This window comes from Rhineura floridana, chromosome 21, assembly GCF_030035675.1.
Source record: "Rhineura floridana isolate rRhiFlo1 chromosome 21, rRhiFlo1.hap2, whole genome shotgun sequence".
In the NCBI taxonomy this organism is placed as follows: domain Eukaryota; kingdom Metazoa; phylum Chordata; class Lepidosauria; order Squamata; family Rhineuridae; genus Rhineura; species Rhineura floridana.
Window position 1 is genome coordinate 5,134,212 of NC_084500.1, and position 20,588 is coordinate 5,154,799.

Sequence of the window (20,588 nt, forward strand, 5' to 3'; positions counted from 1 at the left end):
ACAGATTTTAACTGAACATCAGGAAAAACTTCTGGCTCTCCATCACTGGAGGCATTCAAGAGGCAGCTGGATAGCCATCCGTCAAAGATGCTTTAAGTTGGATTCCTTCATTGAGCAAGGGGTTGGACTCGATGGCCTTACAGGTCCCTTCCAACTCTACTGTTCTAGGAGTCTAAATCGGCTATTTCTGGGGGGGTGAGGACAGAGATCCCAATGAAGCTCCACAGAACAGCTGGCCATCTGTTTTGAAACTACAGCATGTAAACCTACTAAATAATAATGATAAAAACTCCTCCTGTTTTCTCCAACAACCAGCCCCAAGCTCAGTGAGGCTGTGAACACATCACCAGCTCAAAAATGCAACTAGGCCATTCTTTTAAGAACATAAGAAGAGCCTGCTGGATCAGGCCAGTGGCCCATCTAGTCCAGCATCCTGTTCTCACAGTGGCCAACCAGGTGCCTGGGGGAAGCCCGCAAGCAGGACCCAAGTGCAAGAACACTCTCCCCTCCTGAGGCTTCCAGCAACAGGTTTTCAGAAGCATGCTGCCTCTGACTAGGGTGGCAGAGCACAGCCATCACGGCTAGAGCCATTGATAGCCCTGTCCTCCATGAATTTGTCTAATCTTCTTTTAAAGCCATCCAAGTTGGTGGCCATTACTGCATCTCAATTTGGACAGAAACTGGTTTTGGGGAAAACTGCATCAAAAAGAAGTATTTCAGAAGAAATAGATATGAATTCCAGCAAATGTCAGGAGCACTCAGCTTCCCAAACCAGTGGTGGGAATGCATTAAATCCAGGGTAAACAGGTGCGTATACACAGCCTAGGACTAGAAGCCAAATTACTGCAAGAGGTTGGATGTTCTTCACCCTTGGATCCCCAGATACTGTTGGACTACATCAACAACCCTGAGCGTTGCCTAAGCTAGATGGGGGACAACAGGAGTTGGAATCTCCCGCTGCTTGTGTTTGTTGTTGTTATGTGCCTCCAAGTCAACCATGGCTAATGGTGACCCTATGAATCAGTGACCTCCAAGAGCATCAGTCGTGAACCACCCTGTTCAGATCTTGTAAGTTCAGGTCTGTGGCTTCCTTGATGGAATCAATCCATCTCTTGTTTGGCCTTCCTCTTTTTCTACTTCCTTCTGTTTTTCCAAACATTATTATCTTTTCTAGTGAATCATGTCTTCTCATTATGTGTCCAAAGTATGATAACCTCAGTTTCATCATTTTAGCTTCTAGTGACAGTTATGCTTTAATGTGTTCTAACACACAATTATTTGTCTTTTTTGCAGTCCATGGTATCCACAAAGCTCTCCTCCAACACCACATTTCAAATGAGTTGATTTTTCTCTTATCTGCTTTTTTCACTGTCCAACTTTCACATCCATACATAGAGGTCGGGAATAGCATGGTCTGAATGATCCTGACTTTGGTGTTCAATGATACATCTTTGCATTTGAGGACCTTTCTAGTACTCTCACAGCTGCCCTCCCCAGTCCTAGCCTTCTTCTGATTTCTTGACGATTGTCTCCCTTTTGGTTAATGACTGTGCTGAGGTATTGATAATCCTTGACAAGTTGAATGTCCTCATTGTCAAAATGGCATCAGCCACACTCCACAAGGCGGTATCAGCAGACCCAACCTTTGCAGACGTACACTTTTTTAAAAAAAGAAACGTAACTTAAGAAAAATTGACCGGTGCTGCTTTACGATGTAAGGGAGGGAGGGAAGGAACCATTCATTTCAGTTCTGAAAGTGACATCATACCTCAGTGCATCTTCGTCCATCACATAGAATGACACGCAGTGGAAGGAGGGTGGAAGGTGGACTTCATATTCTTCGCCCCAGAAAGGAAACAGAGTTTTCCACACTGTGGCTGTCCTGGGGATGAGGGAAAGTAAGGGAGAGATAAAAAGAACGACGTTTGATAAAATGAGATGCTATCACATGCCATCTGAAACACAAGGGACCAGCCATAGGACTTGTCTTTGGATGACGTCCAAATTTGGGGCCCTTTCCTCAATTATGGTGGTGGTGCTGGGGAAACTGGGTGCTCAAATGCTCACCCCTTACCTGATAATGGCTTCATTGTCAATCTTCACGATACAGTAGGGGTCACTGCTACCTGTACTGGAAGAAGAAAAACAAAAAGAAATAAGATCATCCATGGAAATAGTAAAATACAGATTACCTGAGGACACAAGCCACAGACTGAAGATAGAAAGCTGCCTTATGCTGAATCAGACCATTGGTCCTTCAAGCACAGACCAGCGGCCGCTCTCCAGGATTTCAGGCAAAGTTCCTTCCAGCCTTACCTGGAGATCCTAGGGATCCGACCTAAGCCCTATTGCATTCCCTCCTGCAAATAAGGCAAGATTCTAGTCCTCATGGTTCTGAAAAAGAAAGGGCTAACTTAAATCAGAGCATAGGAAGCTGACTGGCAGTGGCTCTCCTGGGTCTCTGGCTGAGGTCCTTCCCAGCCCTACTTGGAGATGCTGGGTGTGGAACCCGGAACCTTCTGCATGCAAAGCCTGTCCTCTGCCAGTGAGGTCTGGCCTTTACTCACTTTGCTACAATTAAGAGATTTCCAACACGGCCATCACATCCTATTTCATAACACTCTACCAGGAAAAAAAGCACAGTTGTAAGGCTGTAGATTCAAGGTGCTGGTTTTGACCTATAAAGCCTTACACGGTGTGGGACCGCAATATCTTGTGGAACGCCTCTCCCGCTATGAACCTACCCGGTCACTTCGCTCAGCATCTAAGGCCCTCCTCCGGGTACCAACTCATCGGGAAGCCCGGAGGATAGTTACTAGATCCAGGGCCTTTTCTGTGGTGGCCCCCGAACTGTGGAACAGCCTCCCCGAAGATGTACGCCTGGCGCCTACACTGCTGTCTTTCCGGCGCCAGGTTAAGACCTGGCTATGCTCCCAGGCATTTTAACTGTTAAATGTTAAATGTTTAAATGTTTATAACGTTGTTGTGTGTAGTTTGATTTTATTGTCATATTTTGTATTTTAACCTTTTTGTACACCGCCCAGAGAGCTATTCGCTATGGGAGGTCTATAAATGAAACAAATAAAAAATAATAATAAATAAATAGGTGCAATTTAATAGGTGCAATTGACCAACTATTGCTTTAATCTCCTAGTGCGTACTGGTGTGATTTAAAGGTGCAGGTGCACCAGAAACCTTTCCCCCCTGTGTCAAATGTAATGTAAAAGCTCAGCTTTCCTTCCCATGCTAAGGGCCTCGGGCCAGCTGGAAGCAGCATCACTCTGTCTTTCCAAACATGGTTTTCCCACCCTACTGATGAAATTGGAACTTATTTGTTTTCTGATGGTGCAGGCATCGAGTGACACAAACACGTGAACCAGGCCCTACAGACTGCCGAAATGTAGCGTACACCAGCAACCACCTCTTCAGGGGTTGTGTGGAAAAAAATCACGAAACAAAATCACGACTCAAAGTCTTTACTGAAGCAGAGACGTACAATCAAGAGCCTCACACGATTAGGTACCCTGAAGACCCTCAGCTGATATATTGGGAGCTTACGGGGATGGAAAGATCTGTCCGTTTGGGGCCTCTCAGTTTCTCGTTTTTCAAATCTTATATTCAGTTCTCCACATTTCTGAAGCAACTCGCGATTTTCTTAAAAAAAACCAACTTCTGAGAATTCTCCAGCATTTTAGTGTGAATTTCTCCTAACCCACTCCTCCTAGGGATGTAGGAGAAATTCAATTCAGTCCACATTTAAAGCTGATTCTATCACATTTGCACTTTCCAAAACAATATGGGAACCGAAAAACAGCCATACTGTGAAATTCGCACATAGCCGAATTTTGCAATGCAGTTCTCCAACCAAAGAACGTTGACAAAATGCATATATTAGGGGAAAGTGTGAATAAAAATGAATACATATATGAAAATAACATATAAAAGTGCATTATATTAGAAGAAATGGCTTGCAGAAATGTCTACATTAGTCAAAACTGCGTACTTAATATATAGTACCTTTTAACTCTGTCTCAACTGCATACAGAAATGAAATTCACACTAAAATGGTGAAGATTTTCATTAGGATTTTTTTTTAGAAATAAAACATTTGCAAATTGCTGCAGAAACAGGAAGAACTGAATTTAAGACTGGAAAAATGAGAAAAGGAGGGAACCGAAATTGGCAGAACTTTCTATCCCTCCTCCCGAGGTCTGTACGTTTAGGAAGACGCACATAGCCCATTCACCTGCAGCCTGCAGTCATAGAGCCCAGCAAACATCGCACCATGCAATTCAGCAAATGTCGCCACATCAAAGAGCAAAAGGGTGACATGGTCCCTTGGGGTAACCCTCGCTTCAGGTAGGACATGGATAGCTAACACGGTCCCCTCCAGGTCCCCTCGCTGGATCGTCACCTTGTAGTGGTGAGTGGGCTTGTGTGTTCCAATGAACCCTGTGAACGATGCCGTCGGGAGTCATGTACTCACAGCAGGGTCACCCATGGTGGTAAGGTCAAGGGAGAGGAACCAGACACAGAACGATCCAAGAAAGTCCTCAACGGCAGAACAGGCGGAGGATAACAATGTGTATGTTACAACAGCTGTGAAGGCGGACGAAGGCTGCAGCAGATAAAGGACTTCCAATTGTCATGGTACCCATGCTATTGGATCAAAGGAGGGAGGCGAGAACATGGCGGAAGCGGAGTGAACGATTTGTACGTCGAGCGGGTAGAAGAATCATTTCACAGCAATGGAAAGTGAACCGAGCACAACAACATGTTCTACGTGCACAACAACCATCACCACCACATCTTCCCCGTCCCATACACAGCCACCTCAGATATCTGTTTATAGCGGTGCAGATCGGCATGCTGTGCAGGTTATTCAGCAGGCCTTGCATCGTCCCCCTAGCTCAGCAGCACAGTACCTTCAGCAGATGCATGCAGCTCAAGAGCAGCATCTAATGTTACAAACTTCTGCTTTGCAACAGCAGCATTTGAGGAGCACTCAGTTCCAGAGCCTGGCCAGCGTCCCACAGGCAAACCGGTCAGGTGGGAGGCAGTGCGCATCCGCCAATGGCAGTGTCACTCAGCAGTCAAGCATGTCAGAGACCTCGATTAATCTCTCTGCTTCTCCTACACCTGCGCAGCTAATAAGCCGTTCACAGACCTCCAACACTAGTAGCATGCTGTTAGGGAGCACCTCTCCTCCTCTGACTGCAAGCCAGGCTCAGATGTACCTCCGAGCTCAAATGCCATGGGCAATACAGAGTCTGTCCTGCTTGAAGTAGCGATGTGCATCAGCTTTAGTAGCAGCAGCAGCAGTAGCAACTGCATCCCAGGCGTCCCTCCACTGGGTCAGTTGTATATGAAGACTTTGAATTGAACTGAATTGAAATTTTATTTTTACCCCGCCCTTTTTCCAAACTGGAACTCAGGGCAGCTTACAAATAGAACTACATGTAGTTAAAAACATAGAAAAACATACAATTAAAATACAATTAAACTATGCACAACCTTAAAACCGTAAAAGGCACTTAAAAATCTAAAAACAATTTAAAATAATACAAATAATATAAAACAATAAAACAAGCCTTGTAAAGCCCAATCCTAAACACCTTCTATCCCAAAAGCCTGTCGGAATAAAAAAGTCTTTACTTGCCGACGGAAGGATGGCAAGGAGGGGGCCATTCGTGCCTCCCTAGGAAGGGAGTTCCAGAACCTAGGAGCAGCCACCGAGAAAGCCTATCTTGCGTCCCCACCAATCGCACTTGCGAGGGTATTGGGACTGAGAGAAGGGCTTCTCCTGAAGATCTGGAGGCCCGGGCAGCCTCATATAAGGAGATACGGTCTGAGAAATAGCCTGGACCTGGGCCATATACGGCTTTATAGGTCAAAACCAGCACTTTTAATTGTGACCGGAAACAAACTGGCAGCCAGTGGAGCTGTTGTAACAAGGGAATTGTATGGTCCCTGTAACCAGCCCCTGTTAATACTCTGGCTGCAGCTCTTTGCACCAGTTTAAGTTTCCGAACAGTCTTCAAAGGCAGCCCCACATAGAGCACGTTACAGTAGTCGAAATGGGATGTAACTAAGGCATGCACCACCATAGTCAAATCAGGCATTTCCAGACTTTGTGCATGAAAAGTACTGAACTAGAACAAGCCACACAGTTCTGCCATTACATTTCCTGGATATCCAAGGAAAAGACCATTCCAGGCGGGCACATTGTCACTGGCCACTGTGAGTCCTGTAGTCCTTCTCAGGCCGGCTGTTGCAGCAGCACAAGGACTACTGTGCTCAGACACAAAATCTGCCTCTGATCTGAAACAGCGACAGGAGACCCACTCTTAATACATCCTTGCCTTTACTCCCAATTTATTTATTTTATTTTATTTAGTTAATTATGTGAATGTAGTTAGTTAAAATTAACTGTGACATTTGTTGCTTTATTACTGCTGTTGTATTATTTTATTATGCAATTGTTTTTGTAATTGTTTGCTTTTGTTGTAAGCCACTCTGAGCACAATTTTTTTTGGAAGGCGCTTTGAGTTCCATTTTTGGGGGGGAAAGCGACTAATAAATATAATAAATAAATAAAAATAAAATTTTCTGTCAAGATTGTGTGTTGATCGTGGTGCACCGATCTCCCCACATAAAACAAATTCACGCACAGGTGTCTTCCACAACAAAAGTCCCATGGCGATTGGCAAATGGTGACGGGGGCAGGACTGTGAAATCTAGAAGCCCCTACGTCATGGTCTGGTACATCAGCAGTGGATACAGATTCAGACGGATCCATTGTTAAAGTCTATATTTTGGAAGACAATCTTACTCGGTTACGAGTGAACGCCAAGAAGAAGACCCTCCAGGTGTTGTGAACTACAACTCCCATCATCCCTGATCACTGGCTATGCTGGCAGGGGCTGATGGAACGAGAGTCCTTAATATTTGGAGGGCTCAAATCCCTGCATCGATATAAAGCCTGTTTCTTAACTTGCAGTCTAACCCACCTCACAGGGTCATCATGAGGATAAACACAGAAAACAAGCACCCATGTATCCTTGGAGGAAAGATAGGATATAAAGATGTAATAACTAAAATGGTCATTTTCCTACTGGATGGCAGGCTCTTTGGAACCATAATGTTGTGCTCCCCCCCCAAAAAAAAACCCCCCCACAACAATGCAAGATAATTTGAGAGCTCAAAACCTCGTAGTTCATCCACATAGTGGCTGCAAGGACACCTGGAACGTGGCTTTCAGGTATACACCATGCTACAGCTAAATCCTTAGCCTTTTGGAATGGTTTACTGTGGATTTTCTAGGCTTAGCAAAGGTTCTCTCTGTTGACTCGTTTTCACCTTCAACAAATATAATCTCCAATGATTACACTGACCAGACTGTAGGAAAGGCGCTCAACGTCTTAATTAAGTAAACTGAATGAAAAATAGGACATACGTTTCTACAGCACTGGAAATCCTGTATTTTTAAAATTATTGTTAAACAAATATTAAATCTGAAAGCATAAACTGAGATGCCTTGCTTAAAATGATGTAATTAGTATATACATCATTTGTATTGTCTTAACATATTGCACCTGTCATAATGAAAATCAAGATTAAAAGTGTATTGGATTTATTATGTCCTGAACATTATTATTCCAATAAATAAATAAATAAATAAAAAGGGTCCATTTATAAACTTGTTATCAGGTTGCCTTATTCTGCCACCCTGGGCTCCTACTGGGAGGAAGGGTGGGATATAAATCTAATAAATAAATAAATAAATTTTACCAACTCTCATTGTGTCTATCATTGAGGCTGCAACCCTAATCCCACTTATCTGGGAGTACGACGCACTGGATTCAATCGGGCATACTTCTGAATAGACATGGCTAGGACTGCGCTATTACAGTCATATAGGCTATGTCCCATGTGCTTACTACCCACAAATCAATTGAGGATGGTCCCCCCGTGCTGCAATCTTAACAGATGATCATACAGGCAGTTAATAAGCAAGTAGGCATTTCCAGATCTTCACTAGGTACTATTGCTTTCACATAACAAAATATTACTCCCAAGGCAGGGGAGGCCGATCCATTTGGGCAAACGGGGACTGCCCCACCAACCTCAGGCTGTCCTCAATGAGCCCCCACCTGCCTGCCTTCTTACAAGTCCAGGGGGTAGAACTGCCTGCCAGCTTCCCCATCCTTGCTCTCAGTGTCGCTTTTGCAGAACTCAGCAGGGGGATGGAGACATTGGCTCAGAGCTGTCATTGGCTCTGGTTCCTAATGTTTGGGCAGCCTGCTTTCCGCCCCACCAGTCCCAACAGGCATCAGCCACCACTGACCAAAATTTTTTTCAGGAAACCATAGCCCAACAATACCCCTAATCTCTGCCAAGATGGGATTCCAATATCTCATGATTTCAGAGCATATCTAAGGAAAAAGGAAATCTGATATTCAGCGGGGGGGAGGGTGCGCACATATGTACGTGCATCTGGCCAAACTTAACGTTGTTCCTTCCCAAATGCTATTTGCAGGCCTGGCACCAGTGGGTGGCCAAGTTAGGCACTGGCTGAGGGCCCCTGCAGCTGAGGCTGGGAAGGTGGAGCTCCCAATCTATGATCCCCACCTGCATCAGGTCGTGCAGCACGATCGCAAATCGTGACTGGACGGTGGTGCAGATCACGGAGCTAGAGCTCCACTCTCCCAGCAGACTGCCAACCAAACGACCATGGCTGGCAAAATGCATTCTAAAATTCTTAAAAATAAAATGTACTGCCTTTAAGTCGATTCCGACTTACAGCGACCCTATGAATAGGGTTTTCATGAGGCTGAGAGGCAGTGACCGGCCCGAGGTCACCCAGTGAGCTTCATGGCTATGCGGGGATTCGAACCCTGGTCTCCCAAGTTGTAGTCCAACACCTTAACAGCTACACCACACTGGCTCATACAAGTGTGCATTTTGAAGGATAGCTGTGTTTTGCTCCTCATATTGTTTTGGAAAATGATTTGACAGATTCGGCCTGAAATGCAAACTAAACCGAATTTCTGTAGTCAAAAATTAGATGGACCCTGGCCTGGGTCAGTATAAAGGCAACCTCACATGTACAGGCAATGCCACCACCTGCACAATCTGTCTAGAGATTCTGTGGTGCACACCCTTGTGAGGAGAGACAACTGGATAGTACCAGGAGGTTGTTGTACTAATTGCTTATTAGAGATGGGTGAGAAATGTAGATTTCAAGTTGAATATATATTTGATTGCAGCCATCGCACTGGCCATTTTCACCTACTGCATCTAAACAATGCTGCTACTCTTTAATCACTGTTGTTGCTATGTGCCTTCAAGTCGATTACGACTTATGGCGACCCTACGAATCAGTGACCTCCAATATCATCTGTTGTAAACCACCCTGTTCAGATCTTGTAAATTCAGCTCTGTGGCTTCCTTTATGGAGTCAACCCATCTCTTGTTTGGCCTTTTCTACTCCCTTCTGTTCTTCCCAGCACTACTGTCTTTTATAGTGAACACTGTTTAATCATAGGGATCACAATTGTTGGGAAGGTACACATTACTCTGTGCGTGTGTTGATGTTTTCTAGCAATGCAACTCATGGGAAGCCAGCGGAAGGGGTGCCGGTGGAGGGACGTCAGCTCAGAAGGAACCTGAATGTCGGCTCAGCTGGGAACAGCTTGCAGGAACAGAAAAGAAAAAGGTGGCTTTCATGAATACCCTTACTGGTGAATAAGCGCTCCCCACTGACTTCCAGTAGAATTATTTTTAGACCGACCTTTTCCTCGGCATAACTTTGGCCTGGAACGGGACTGACAGGAGCGCTCCAAATGGGAGTTGGATGTTGGGTAAGTCCCCCCCCAATGGCCCCTTCTCTGACATGCCCCCAGAACACCCTTTTCCCAGGCCTTCTGCGGGCTTCTGCCGGCATCCCTTCCACAGGGCTGGGCTTCCCAGGGTCCCACTCAGCCGCAGCTGAGCCAGGACAAGGGGCTTCTGCCAGCACAGCTGGGACCCTGCCGGCTCAGCCAGGGGTCCACCATATCCAGTTCTCCTCAGCCCAGTGTAAATACAAGTTGGATTGTGCCCTTACTCTTCTTAAATATATTTTATAGCAGGTCAGCTTGTAAAATTCTGAAGGCTTGGGGAAAATGCTGAGCACCAGGTGAATGAATTGTGAGTTGAACTGGAATGGAATCAATTCCTTTTTGGAGGGGGCGAACGTGAGCTGGAACTAATTCCTTTTTCCACCCCAATGCAAAGGAAACACAATGCAAAGGAGGGGGGACGCAATTAATTATGTATCATTTGCAGACAGAAAGCGACAATGGATCATATTTGCTGGACCGATTTCCGTTCCGGACAAATAAGTAAACTCTAGCAATTTCCGCTTTCATGTTCTTTGGAACTTTCCAACCTCCCTAGTCACAAAACATGCCTGTATTTCCATCTGTGAAATGCTGGGAGCCTCGGTGACAGCTAACTTTAGAAAGCAGAGTTGCGGAAGCAGCATGCTCTGCAATGAACAAAATTAATCTCTGAACAGAATAAACGTAAGCACAATGTTCTTACTTCAAAGGTTCTGGTTTGAACATAAAGAGAGGAAAGGAATCCTGGCTGTGGAAACAAGACCACAGAGAAATAAAAAAAAGGCATTTGGCTATTGGGAACAAGGATTTTAAACCTTTGGTTGCTTCATCCACATATTCACAATGGGGGAGGGGAGGAGAAACCAAATGGAGAGGAAAACCCCCCACCAAACTGAAGTGACGCTCACAATGCAAGTCAAACTCCAAAAATCCAGTCCAAAAAGGATCAGTGTGTGTGTTTGTGTCAGTAGTATAGTGGCAAATTCAGGACTGCAGGGTCCCTTCATGTTAGTCACAGTCACAACAGCCCCCCTGCTTTTTTTGCTGCGAGGCTGAGAATGAAATCCTTGTCAATGCCTTCTCCCACAACAACAGACATCCTTAGTAACCAAAAAGCACAAAAGAGGAGAGTGTTAGCTGCTGAGAAGAGTCTTCTCAATGGGTGACTCACCCCCTTTCAACTCTGATTGGCTCCAGTCAGTAGGAAAGGACAAGGAAGCATGTTAGAAGACTCTTCTCAGTGGCTAACACATTCCCCTTTCCTACTAATTGTCTCATAGGATGCTGAAGACATATGGGCCCTGCTGGGACCCTGCTCCCCCAAAACGTTAATGGTCTATGACCCCCTGAGACCCTGGACAACTACACCCCTGGTTTGTGTATGTGCCTTTCTGGAAGAAAACACTAGGAAAGGCAGATAAGGGCACTGCCTTTATTTGGAATAGTGGTGGTGTCCAAGGCATTAACTCCAGGATTGTTTTGATAGAATGTGGAAAAAAATTAAGGCGCCTGTGAGCCCAGAGTTTTATGTACGTGCACAGAGGCAGCTCTCGCCTGCTACCTTGGGGGGGGGCAGCTGGCCCATGACACGCAATTGGATAAAATATGTATATGCTAACTTACAGAGCATCTGCTTTGCAGGCAGGAAGGTCCCAGTTTCAATCCCCAATGGCATCTCCAGTTAGGAGGGCTGGCAGAGAACCCTCTGCAAGACTGGAGAGCAGCTGCCAGTCAGTGTAGTAGATTATACTGAGTTAGTTGGACCAATGGCCTGGCTCAGTATAAGGCAGCTTCCTGCGTTTCTGTGGTCCCACCAAGATGCACATTTGGGAGTCTTAATTTGCCTCTGAGCAAGGAGGCTGCCCCAACCCATTAAATATTAGACAGGCACCATCTCTGTTATCTTTTCGGTGCCTACTGAAGACCTTCCTCCTTCAACAAACCTTTTAAGTAGAGACTGTATCCCAGTCTGCAACTGAAGACCGTCCTCCTTCAACAAGCCTTTTAAGTAGAGACCTTATTCCAGTCTGCTACTGAAGACCTTCCTCCTTCAACAAGCCTTTTAAGTAGAGACCTTATCCCAGTCTGCTACTGAAGACCTTCCTCCTTCAACAAGCCTTTTAAGTAGAGACCTTATCCCAGTCTGCATCTGTGTTGGAACTGCTTTTTAATGTGTTTTTAAAACTTCTTCTTTTTAAAAATGTTTTTAACCTTTTTTTAGGATGTTCTGAAAGCTTTTTAAAAAATGTTTTTAATGGTTGTTTTGTTTTAATATATTTTAAAGTCTGTTTTTATGATGTTTTAAAGTGTTTTTAGTGCTTTTGTTTGCTGCTCCTGCCGGGTGAAAGGGCAAGATATAAATCAAATAATAAATAAATACATCCAGTGCCCTCCAGCTGTTTCAGACACCCAGGAACTGTCCCTCCTCCCCTTCTCCAGGCCATGTATGCCTGGCTTTTTCATAGGGCTTCATTTCCAGACCCTTCACATCCTTGGCTATCTTTTTCTAGACCAGTGGTGGTTGATATGCCCATTGTTTGTGACTGGTGGGGCGGAAGGCAGGGAGCCCAATAGTAGGCAGAGCCAGAGCCAATCACAGACAGAGCCAACTCATTCTTGAGAACGCAGAAATGCTCATACAGAGGCGTTGTCATCTTCCAAAGCTTATCCAGTGAGCAGCCAAACTATGCATTTATAGAACTGAGAGAATGGATAGTTTGGCACTGGTGACCTAACCTCCTTCCTTTCCAGAGAGCCTTGCCCCCTTGGGTCCTGCTCAATTTGCCATCGTCTCAACAGGAGCTAAAGGTCAAGCAAGCTGCTTGCTGACAGTCCAGATAAGGTTTCTAGCTATTCAATTTCTAAAAAGAGAGAGATGCCCAGACCTCAAGCCTGCTTGGATATTCGCTGCCACTATCTCTGAGATGGGGTGGCCGCGCCAAGAGGAAAGAGCACTCTGCGCATGCATCAAGGCATCCTGCGATCGCTTTATATGCTGCAAGGCTAAGTATCAAGTTTCAAGAGGGTCTTGAGATCCTGGTGGGTGTGCAGTTGTTTAACGTACCAATTTAATGGGTTTTATATTGTGGAGCTTACATTTTTCTCTATAGGTCAGAAAACACTGCCTCAGACTGGGTCAGACTATTTGTCGATTCTAGCCTTGCCTTTTCACGCCCAGCAGTGGCTCTCAAGGGTCTTAGGCAGAAAGAGGCCTCCCCTGTCACCTGCTCTCCAATTCCTTTAACTGCAAAGAGTGAAGACAGAACCTGGGACTTTCTGCATGCAAAGTCAGGGCTCTGCCACTGAGCTCCCCAACTGGGCAGTGGATTCCACATTACAGATGGGTGAGAAATTCAGTTCAGTTGGCATTCAAAGCCAAATTGATCAAATTTACACTTTCCAAAACAACCTAAGAACCAAAACAGAACCGTCCTTCAAAATTCACACTGAACTGAATTTTGTGATGCAGATCTCCAACTAAGTGATGCTTGCAAAAATGCCTGCATGAGGGGAAAGTGTGCATTAAAATGAATATATTAGTGAAAATAAATAGAAAAATGCATTCAATTAGGAGAAAATGCTTGCAAATACGTGTGCATTAGAAAAACTGCATCCAAGGGCAAAATTCTCACTAAAATCCGGGGGAATTTTCATGAGGATTTTTTTTTTAAATGCAAATTGCTGCAGAAATGAAGAGAATAAAATTTCAGATTGGAAAATAATGAGAAAAGAAGAGAACCAAAATTGACAGATCCTTCCAGCCCTATTTCATGTACACATACGCATGTGGGACCAGCCGAAAGGACTGAAGTGCAAACACGCCCCACCTGGCTCAGGGTTTCTTATCCCCAGAGATGGGGAACCTGTGGCCCTCCAGCTGTCATTGAATTCCCAACACCCATCAGCCCAAGCCAGCATGGCCAATGGTCAGGGATGATGAGAGTCGGGGATGACAACTGGGGGGGGGCACAGGTTCCTGACCCCGATCTACATTTTCTGATAACTACAGCTGACCAATCTTGCTCTCAACTGCTCCTTAATAATTCTCCAAATTATGGAATCATTAGAGTGTCATACTTGCGTACGTTAATTGTCACCAAACATAGGGCAGCGCTTTGTGCTCGTTCGTTTCAATGTGTTGCCTTCTGCACTGCTAAGCGGACGATACAACAATGCACAGTTGTGCCTGCATGCAATTGAAGCAACAGTGCCTCATGTTCTTCTGCACTGCAATTTATATACTGAGCTCAGAGCAGCATGGAGAGCAGTCAGCAGAGCCAATGGTGCAAGGATGACAACATCAGGAGGGCTGCAAGGTCCTCCATGGCCTAGACTGTTACAGCTGTGGCTTTTCAGGGTTACAGATGGGGATCTTTTCCCAGCTCTACCAGGAGATCCCAAGGACTGAACAGTCTCGAAGGATCCTCTTTCAGTGGAGAGAAGAGAGAAATAACATGTCTTAGTGCAGCCAGAGGGCCACATTCCCTTCTGGGCTGCCTTTCAGGGGCCACATACCAGTGGTAGGAGGGACTGAGCAAAAGTGGGTGGAGCAATGAATGTACTGCAGCCTTGTTTCTACACACACACACACACTCCTCCATCCAGGCAAGCAAAAGGTCTTATCCAAGTTCAAGGGCACATTCCACAAGAATATCAGCAGTGCCCTCCTGGATGAGGCCAGCAGCCCCTCTAGTCCAGCATCCTGATCTCAAAGTGGTCAACCAGATGCCTCTTCTGGGCAGCCCGCAAGAAGGACCTGAGTGCAAAAGCACTTTCTCCCCTCCTGTGGTTTCCAGCAGCTGGCATTCAAAAACATGCTGACCCTGGTCTGAGGGCACATGATGCCAGCTCCGCAGGGTCAGGTCTGGTCAGTGCCTGGATGGGAGACTGCCTGGGAACCATATGCAAGCCACCTTGGGTTTTATCGAAAGAAAGGCAGGGTATAAATGAAATAAATAATAAAACTTTAGCCATCATGGTAATCCTTCTGTTCCGACTTTTAAACACTTGCTGAAAACTTTTCTACATCACCAAGCAACTGAGAATGTATCCTTCAACAACAGTCCGTGATTTCTCATTTTAAATTTCCATATGGATTTATGGTGTATTTATATACATTAATATTTTTTATCAACAGACAAATATGCAGGGTCAGTGAGGTGTGTGGCTCAGAAAGAGCCCTGGGGGCCAGACAGAAAGGTCCAGAGGGCCACATTGGGCCCTAGGGCCTAAGATTCCTTAACTCTGGCTTACTGGAAAATGTAGATCTGGTTCCTTCTTCTTTGCATTCTGCTCCAAGACAGGCCTAGCCTTTCGCATGGGAACACACACATCAGCCATTTACATTCTTGCATGAACACTTTTGATGGGAAAGGTGTGATCGAATTAGAGGCTTTGGAATTGTTTCTCCGAGTTACTTGCTTGGCCATCTTCCAGGCACTCACTAGATACGGGAAAGGTTCATTAAGTGGCTGGGGCTAGATAGAGTTCATTTCCTCCACGATGCAAGCAAACAGCCTCCATGGGAACAAAGATATTAAGGGCCATTTCCCCAGCAAAGGCACAACAGCCCATCTGGTCACGAGGACGGCCTCAACAGTCACGATTTGGAAAGAGGGTTCAATCATGCTGGGGAACACATGAGCAAAGCAGAACCCCTGCAGCCAGCGGAAATCTGGTGAACGGGGAGTGCAATCCTGCTGGCCTCCACAGGGGAAAGCAGCACCCGGCAGGATCAAACCCTTTGCTCATCAGCAGAAGGATCAACCCTGCTGGGTGATGCTTAGGGATGGAAAGAGCTGTCAGTTTTGCTTCTCTCACTTTCTCATTTTTCCATTCTTAAATTCAGTTCTCCATATTTCTGCAGCTCTGTGTGTGTGTGTGTGTGTGTGTTTAAAAATCCTCATGGAAATTCTCCAGCATTCTAGTGGGAATTTCTCCCAATAAACACCTTTTTGCAGGCAGTTTTGACTAATGTACACCTGCCTTGCCAGCATGTTCCTCTGTGGAAAACTTGCTGGGGAAAGAGACTCCCACCCCGGTCAGGGATGACGGGAGTTATAGTTCAACAACAACTGGAGGATCACAGGCTACAGCCGCCCTGCCAACCATCATTCCTTCTAGTTCCAAAGTTCGGGCCAGAGCTTAGAGAAGTTAACTTTTTTTTAAACTACAACTCCCATCAGCCCCAGCCAGCATTGCTACTGGATTGGGCTGATGGGAGTTGTAGTTCAAATAAAGTAAATTTTCCAAGCTCTGGTTCGGGCTGTGAGTGCCATTGCTTGATGTAAACAAAACACAACCCATGCACAAGACAGAAGTATCAGCCAGCTTGGTGGAACCCCAAAGTTTGCAGAAATGTAAATTTAAAGAAAAAAAGCCCAGGGAGGGGAGAGAGAAGATTCTCCCCTCAAAAAAGCGCAATGAGGACTGAGCATGTTCAGTGGCCACGGAATACTGACCAGCTTCAGGCATGGGGACAGAATGGAAAAGCATGTCAAGGCACAGTGCAGCATTCTGTTGCAGGTCCGCTGATCTCTTCCCCCAGGAAACAGCAAGGGAAGAAGGCCTCAGATATGGTTGTGTCTCCAGGCTTCAGTATGCAAATGCATGTTGCCGTCAGGTGGAGACCCAGAACACTTGCTATGGACAGGCAGGAGCCAGGGTAGCAACATTTAATAGCAGTTCTGTTTAGGCAGTTTGATAGCCTTAAATGAGGCATGGTGCTAGCCCTCAAGGGTTTTTTTTGTTTTTGTTTGCAAGATACATTTAGGCAGAACTTATGGCATTGAGAGGCGACACCTGGCCAAACCAGAGCTGGGTGGGGAACACCTAAATGCATTCTTTCTGTCACTCTTCATTAACCGTCACAGCTTGAGGCACGGTATAGCTGGTACCAAATAATGACATGCACGCCTGAGTTGTCCTATTTTCAGCTCCCTGCCTCGCTCTTTGTTAATCATTCGTAAGCTTAATGAAAGCAGATTCCATTCTGCTGAAAAATAAACAGCCATTTTAAAAAAAGGGAGCTATGGGGAAAACAGATATGACAGGATTTACATTTACAGCTCCAGAATTCTGCATTTAACCATTTGGCAGCCAGGTCAGTGGGGTGAAGTTTTAAGAATGAGGGTCCCAGGCCATGATCTGAAGGCACATGAGGCCAGCTCCCTGCCAAAGCTAAGCAGGATCAGGTGTGGTCAGTGCCTGGATGGGAAACCGCCTGGAAACCATATGTAAGCTGCCTTGGGTTTGTAGCATGAAAAAAAGATGGGGTATAAACGTAATAAATAAATAAGGTCTGTGTACATGTACACACAGTATATCTAAAGCACATTTAAATCACATCCTCCCCTCCAGGAACCATAGTTAGTAAAGGGTTCTGGGAACTGTAGTTTAATGAGGGGTAAACTACAGTTCCCAGAATTCTTTTTTTTGGGGGGGGAGTACTTTAAATGTATTGTGTGTACGCAGCCGAGGTGGAGAGGTGTTGGAGGACACAGACGAGTTCTTCAAAAGAGCCAACTTACTACTTAGCAAAGGCTTCCCTAACCAATATCTTTTTTCTAATGTCTTTAAAGATTTTGTTGGTCTTAATGCTTTCAGCGATCTGTTCCTCAAATTTTTGTTGTTGCTGCATCCCTTATTGGCTGACGCATTTATTTTACCAAAATTTGTGCCCTTCTTTGCTCTCACTTGGACAAAGTGCTCATTTTCTGTAGGAAGCCTTCTTGCCTCCAAAAGCTTCCTTGACTCTGCTCCTTAACCACGCTGGCACATTGCCTGATCCGATATGACAAGCAGAGCCTGCAACAAGATGCTGCAGTGTGGAGTGCTCCCGTTTACTATGCCAGCCAGCCCTGTCCTCTGCCACAGTACTCCATTCCATCTCCCTTCCCCCACAGTTTTCCTCCTCACCTGTAGCCATTGACTGGATTCTTTTTGGGGTCCCCATCTTAGTTTTTTTCTGTATTTTTGGTACTCTTACAAACCTTTGCATACACATCCAACTGATGCTTTCCCCCCTCTTGTTTGTGGGTAGTGCCATTTTGACTCTAAAGGCAACAGCGCTCCTGCCTGAATAATCAGAATTAGAAGGACCACTAGGTTCCCATAACAAAATGTGGGCCCAGAGCAAGTGAACAGGCAGGCTTCTTTCTATGTGTCTTTCTCAGCCATTCTCCTTCCTATCCTGTTTTCAGTTTTTCAGGTGTGGGTGAGAAATTTGATTCAGTTTGCATTTCAAGCTGAATCGATCAAATTTGCACTTTCCAAAACAACACAAGACCCAAAACGCAGCCATCCTTCGAAATGCACACTGATCCAAATGTTGTGCTGCAGTTTGCCAACCAGCCAGTGTTTACAAAAATGCAGACATTACAGGAAAGTGCGCACAAAAATGAATATATCTGAGAAAAGAACTTGCAAAAATGCATCATGTAAGACTAAACTGCTTGCCAAAATGTGTTTACTAAGAGAAAATTGCAGTCAAATGCTGGAGAATTTTCATGAGGATTTTTTAAAATTGCGAATTGCTGAAGAAATGTGAAGAAGTGAATTTAAGGCTGGAAAAATGAGAAACCAACAGAACCAAAACTGACCTTGGCACTGTAAGAATTTCCTTTGAATTAGAACATAGCCCAATACGTCAATGTCACCCATCACACAACAATGGGAAGCTGGCTATTCAACTGTACCCATTTTCCAGACTGGAAAAACTGAGGCCAAGATGAAACTCACCAACATCACCTGGTGAGTTTACGTTTGGCAGGTCCTTGACACATAAAACTTGAAGTTAAAACTCAGCCCTTTTATCTTAACTTTGTATTCTGTTAACTGAATGCAGAATTAAGGTAGTCCTTAAGGAAAGTTTTAACTCCAAGTTTTGTGTCTCTTGGCTTTGTCAAACACAGATTCGCCAGCTGACCTTGGCTAAGTGGCATCTACGTGTGCATTAATGTATTTTGTGGTTGGGATGAAATCTTACTTCTGTTATATAAGGTATATTATTTTTTGACAGAGACTTGAACCTTACACTGAGCCAGACCACAGCTCGCTATTATTCTGCACTGACTGGCAGCTCTCCAGCGTTTCAGACAGGGAGTCTTTCCCAGCCGTATCTGAAGATGCTGGGAATTGAACCTGGGAACTTCTGCATGCAAAGCTGCCGCTCTGCCACAGAGCTCTGGCTTTTTCCTAGAAGATAAAGTACAATTCTAGTCCTCATGGTTCTGAATAAAAGGCTGATTTAAGTAGGAACATAGCAAGCTACCTTAAATGGAGTCGGATTTAAGCTCAGGACTGTCTGTGCTGATTGGCAGTGGCTTCCCAGGGTTTCAGGCAGGAAGTTTCTTCCAGCCCTACCTATAGATGCTGAGGATTGAACCCAGGACCTTCGGCATGCAAGGCAGATGCCCTAAACACTGAGCTATGGCTTCCCCTTGAAGCAATCTTCTCCTGATTCAAGGTTACTCTCCACTGGACCACAAAGAAGATGCATCTCCATCCAGAAATATTCTCATAGAACACCAAGACTATGCACTCAGAATGCTTGCTCTCGCTCTCACTCTCACACACTCACTCTCACACACTCACTCACACACACACACTCTCTCTCACTCACTCACACACACACACTCTCACTCACTCACTCACTCTCTCACACTCTCACTCACTCTCACTCAAACTCTCTCACTCACACTCTCTCACTCACACACACAGGGCTCCAATAGTTTTGTGATAAAAAATTGGTCCAAGCACCCCCATCTCCACCCATCAAGCTGTTGCCCCATTACAGTAGGGCCCCACTTTTCAGAGGCCCGCTTTTCGGCATTCCACTCATACAGCGGCTTTCAATTAGAGTAAGGCCCCACTCATACGGCACTTCTTCCGCTTTTACAGCATTTTTCAGGTATCAGGCACCATTTTATTGACGGAGTTCCGCTTTTTGGCGGGTTTCGCTTTTAGGCGGGGGGCTGGAATGTAACCCGCTGTGCCAACCCATTATTTGTGCTAGCCTCATCCAGGTCAATCCAAGTATTTCCTTAAACAGGGAAGAAACTGAAGGAAGTCAGTGGTCCGACCTCAGTGCAGCAGAGAGTCTTGATACACTCGATTTGGGGTGGGCGAGAAATTCGATAGTTTGCTTTTAAAGCTGAATCTATCAAATTTGTACTTTCCAAAACAATATGAGAATTTAAGCACAGCCATCCTCCAAAATTCGCACTTATCTGGATTTTGCAATGCAGTTTACCAACCAAATAAATGCTGACAAAAATGCACATGACGGGAAGTGTGCATAAAAATGAACATGTGAGTGAAACCATACAAAATGCATTGTATGACAAGAAACTGCTTGCCAAAATGTGCACATTAGCCAAAACTGCGTACAAAGATGTGTTTATTAGCAGAAATTTGCAGTAAAATGTTGGAAAATTTTCACGAGGACATTTAAAAAAAAAACCGCAAATTGCTGCAGAAATGTAGAGAAATGAATTTAAGAGTGGAAAATGAGAAACTGAGAGACCTGAAATGGACAGATCTTTCCATCCCTACTCTCAATTTACATTTTAAAAAGATACCCAAGTTTCTAGACCTCATGCGACCACCAGGCAAGGCTGCAGTCCCAAAAAAGTAAGTCCCATTGCATTCAAAAGGGATTTACTTCCAAATAAGCAAGCTTAGGATTTAATTGTATGGATGTGT

At 45.0% G+C, this 20,588-nt stretch overlaps 2 protein-coding genes across 3 annotated transcripts in view; one reads left to right on the forward strand and one right to left on the reverse strand.

Annotated features, from left to right (window-relative positions):
• Window positions 1-20,588, reverse strand: part of LOC133374133 (ras GTPase-activating protein 4-like) — a 97,090-nt gene that overhangs the window by 50,583 nt on the left and 25,919 nt on the right. For both annotated transcript variants that reach the window (XM_061604645.1, XM_061604644.1), the window contains exons 2-3: window positions 2,075-2,131; window positions 1,769-1,882 (exon numbers count right to left, since the gene is read on the reverse strand). In XM_061604645.1, coding sequence (XP_061460629.1) covers window positions 1,769-1,882; window positions 2,075-2,131 — 171 coding nt within the window. The remainder of the gene's footprint in view (window positions 1-1,768; window positions 1,883-2,074; window positions 2,132-20,588) is intronic.
• LOC133374330 (polyhomeotic-like protein 3) lies at window positions 4,684-5,288 on the forward strand. Its single transcript, XM_061605085.1, has one exon. It carries the CDS (start codon window positions 4,749-4,751, stop codon window positions 5,286-5,288), a length of 540 nt encoding a protein of 179 aa, XP_061461069.1. The 5' UTR covers window positions 4,684-4,748.

Coding starts and splice junctions, on each gene's coding strand:
- LOC133374330 (XM_061605085.1), top strand. CDS start 4,749: ATGGAAAGTGAACCGAGCACAACAACATGTTCTACGTGCACAACAACC.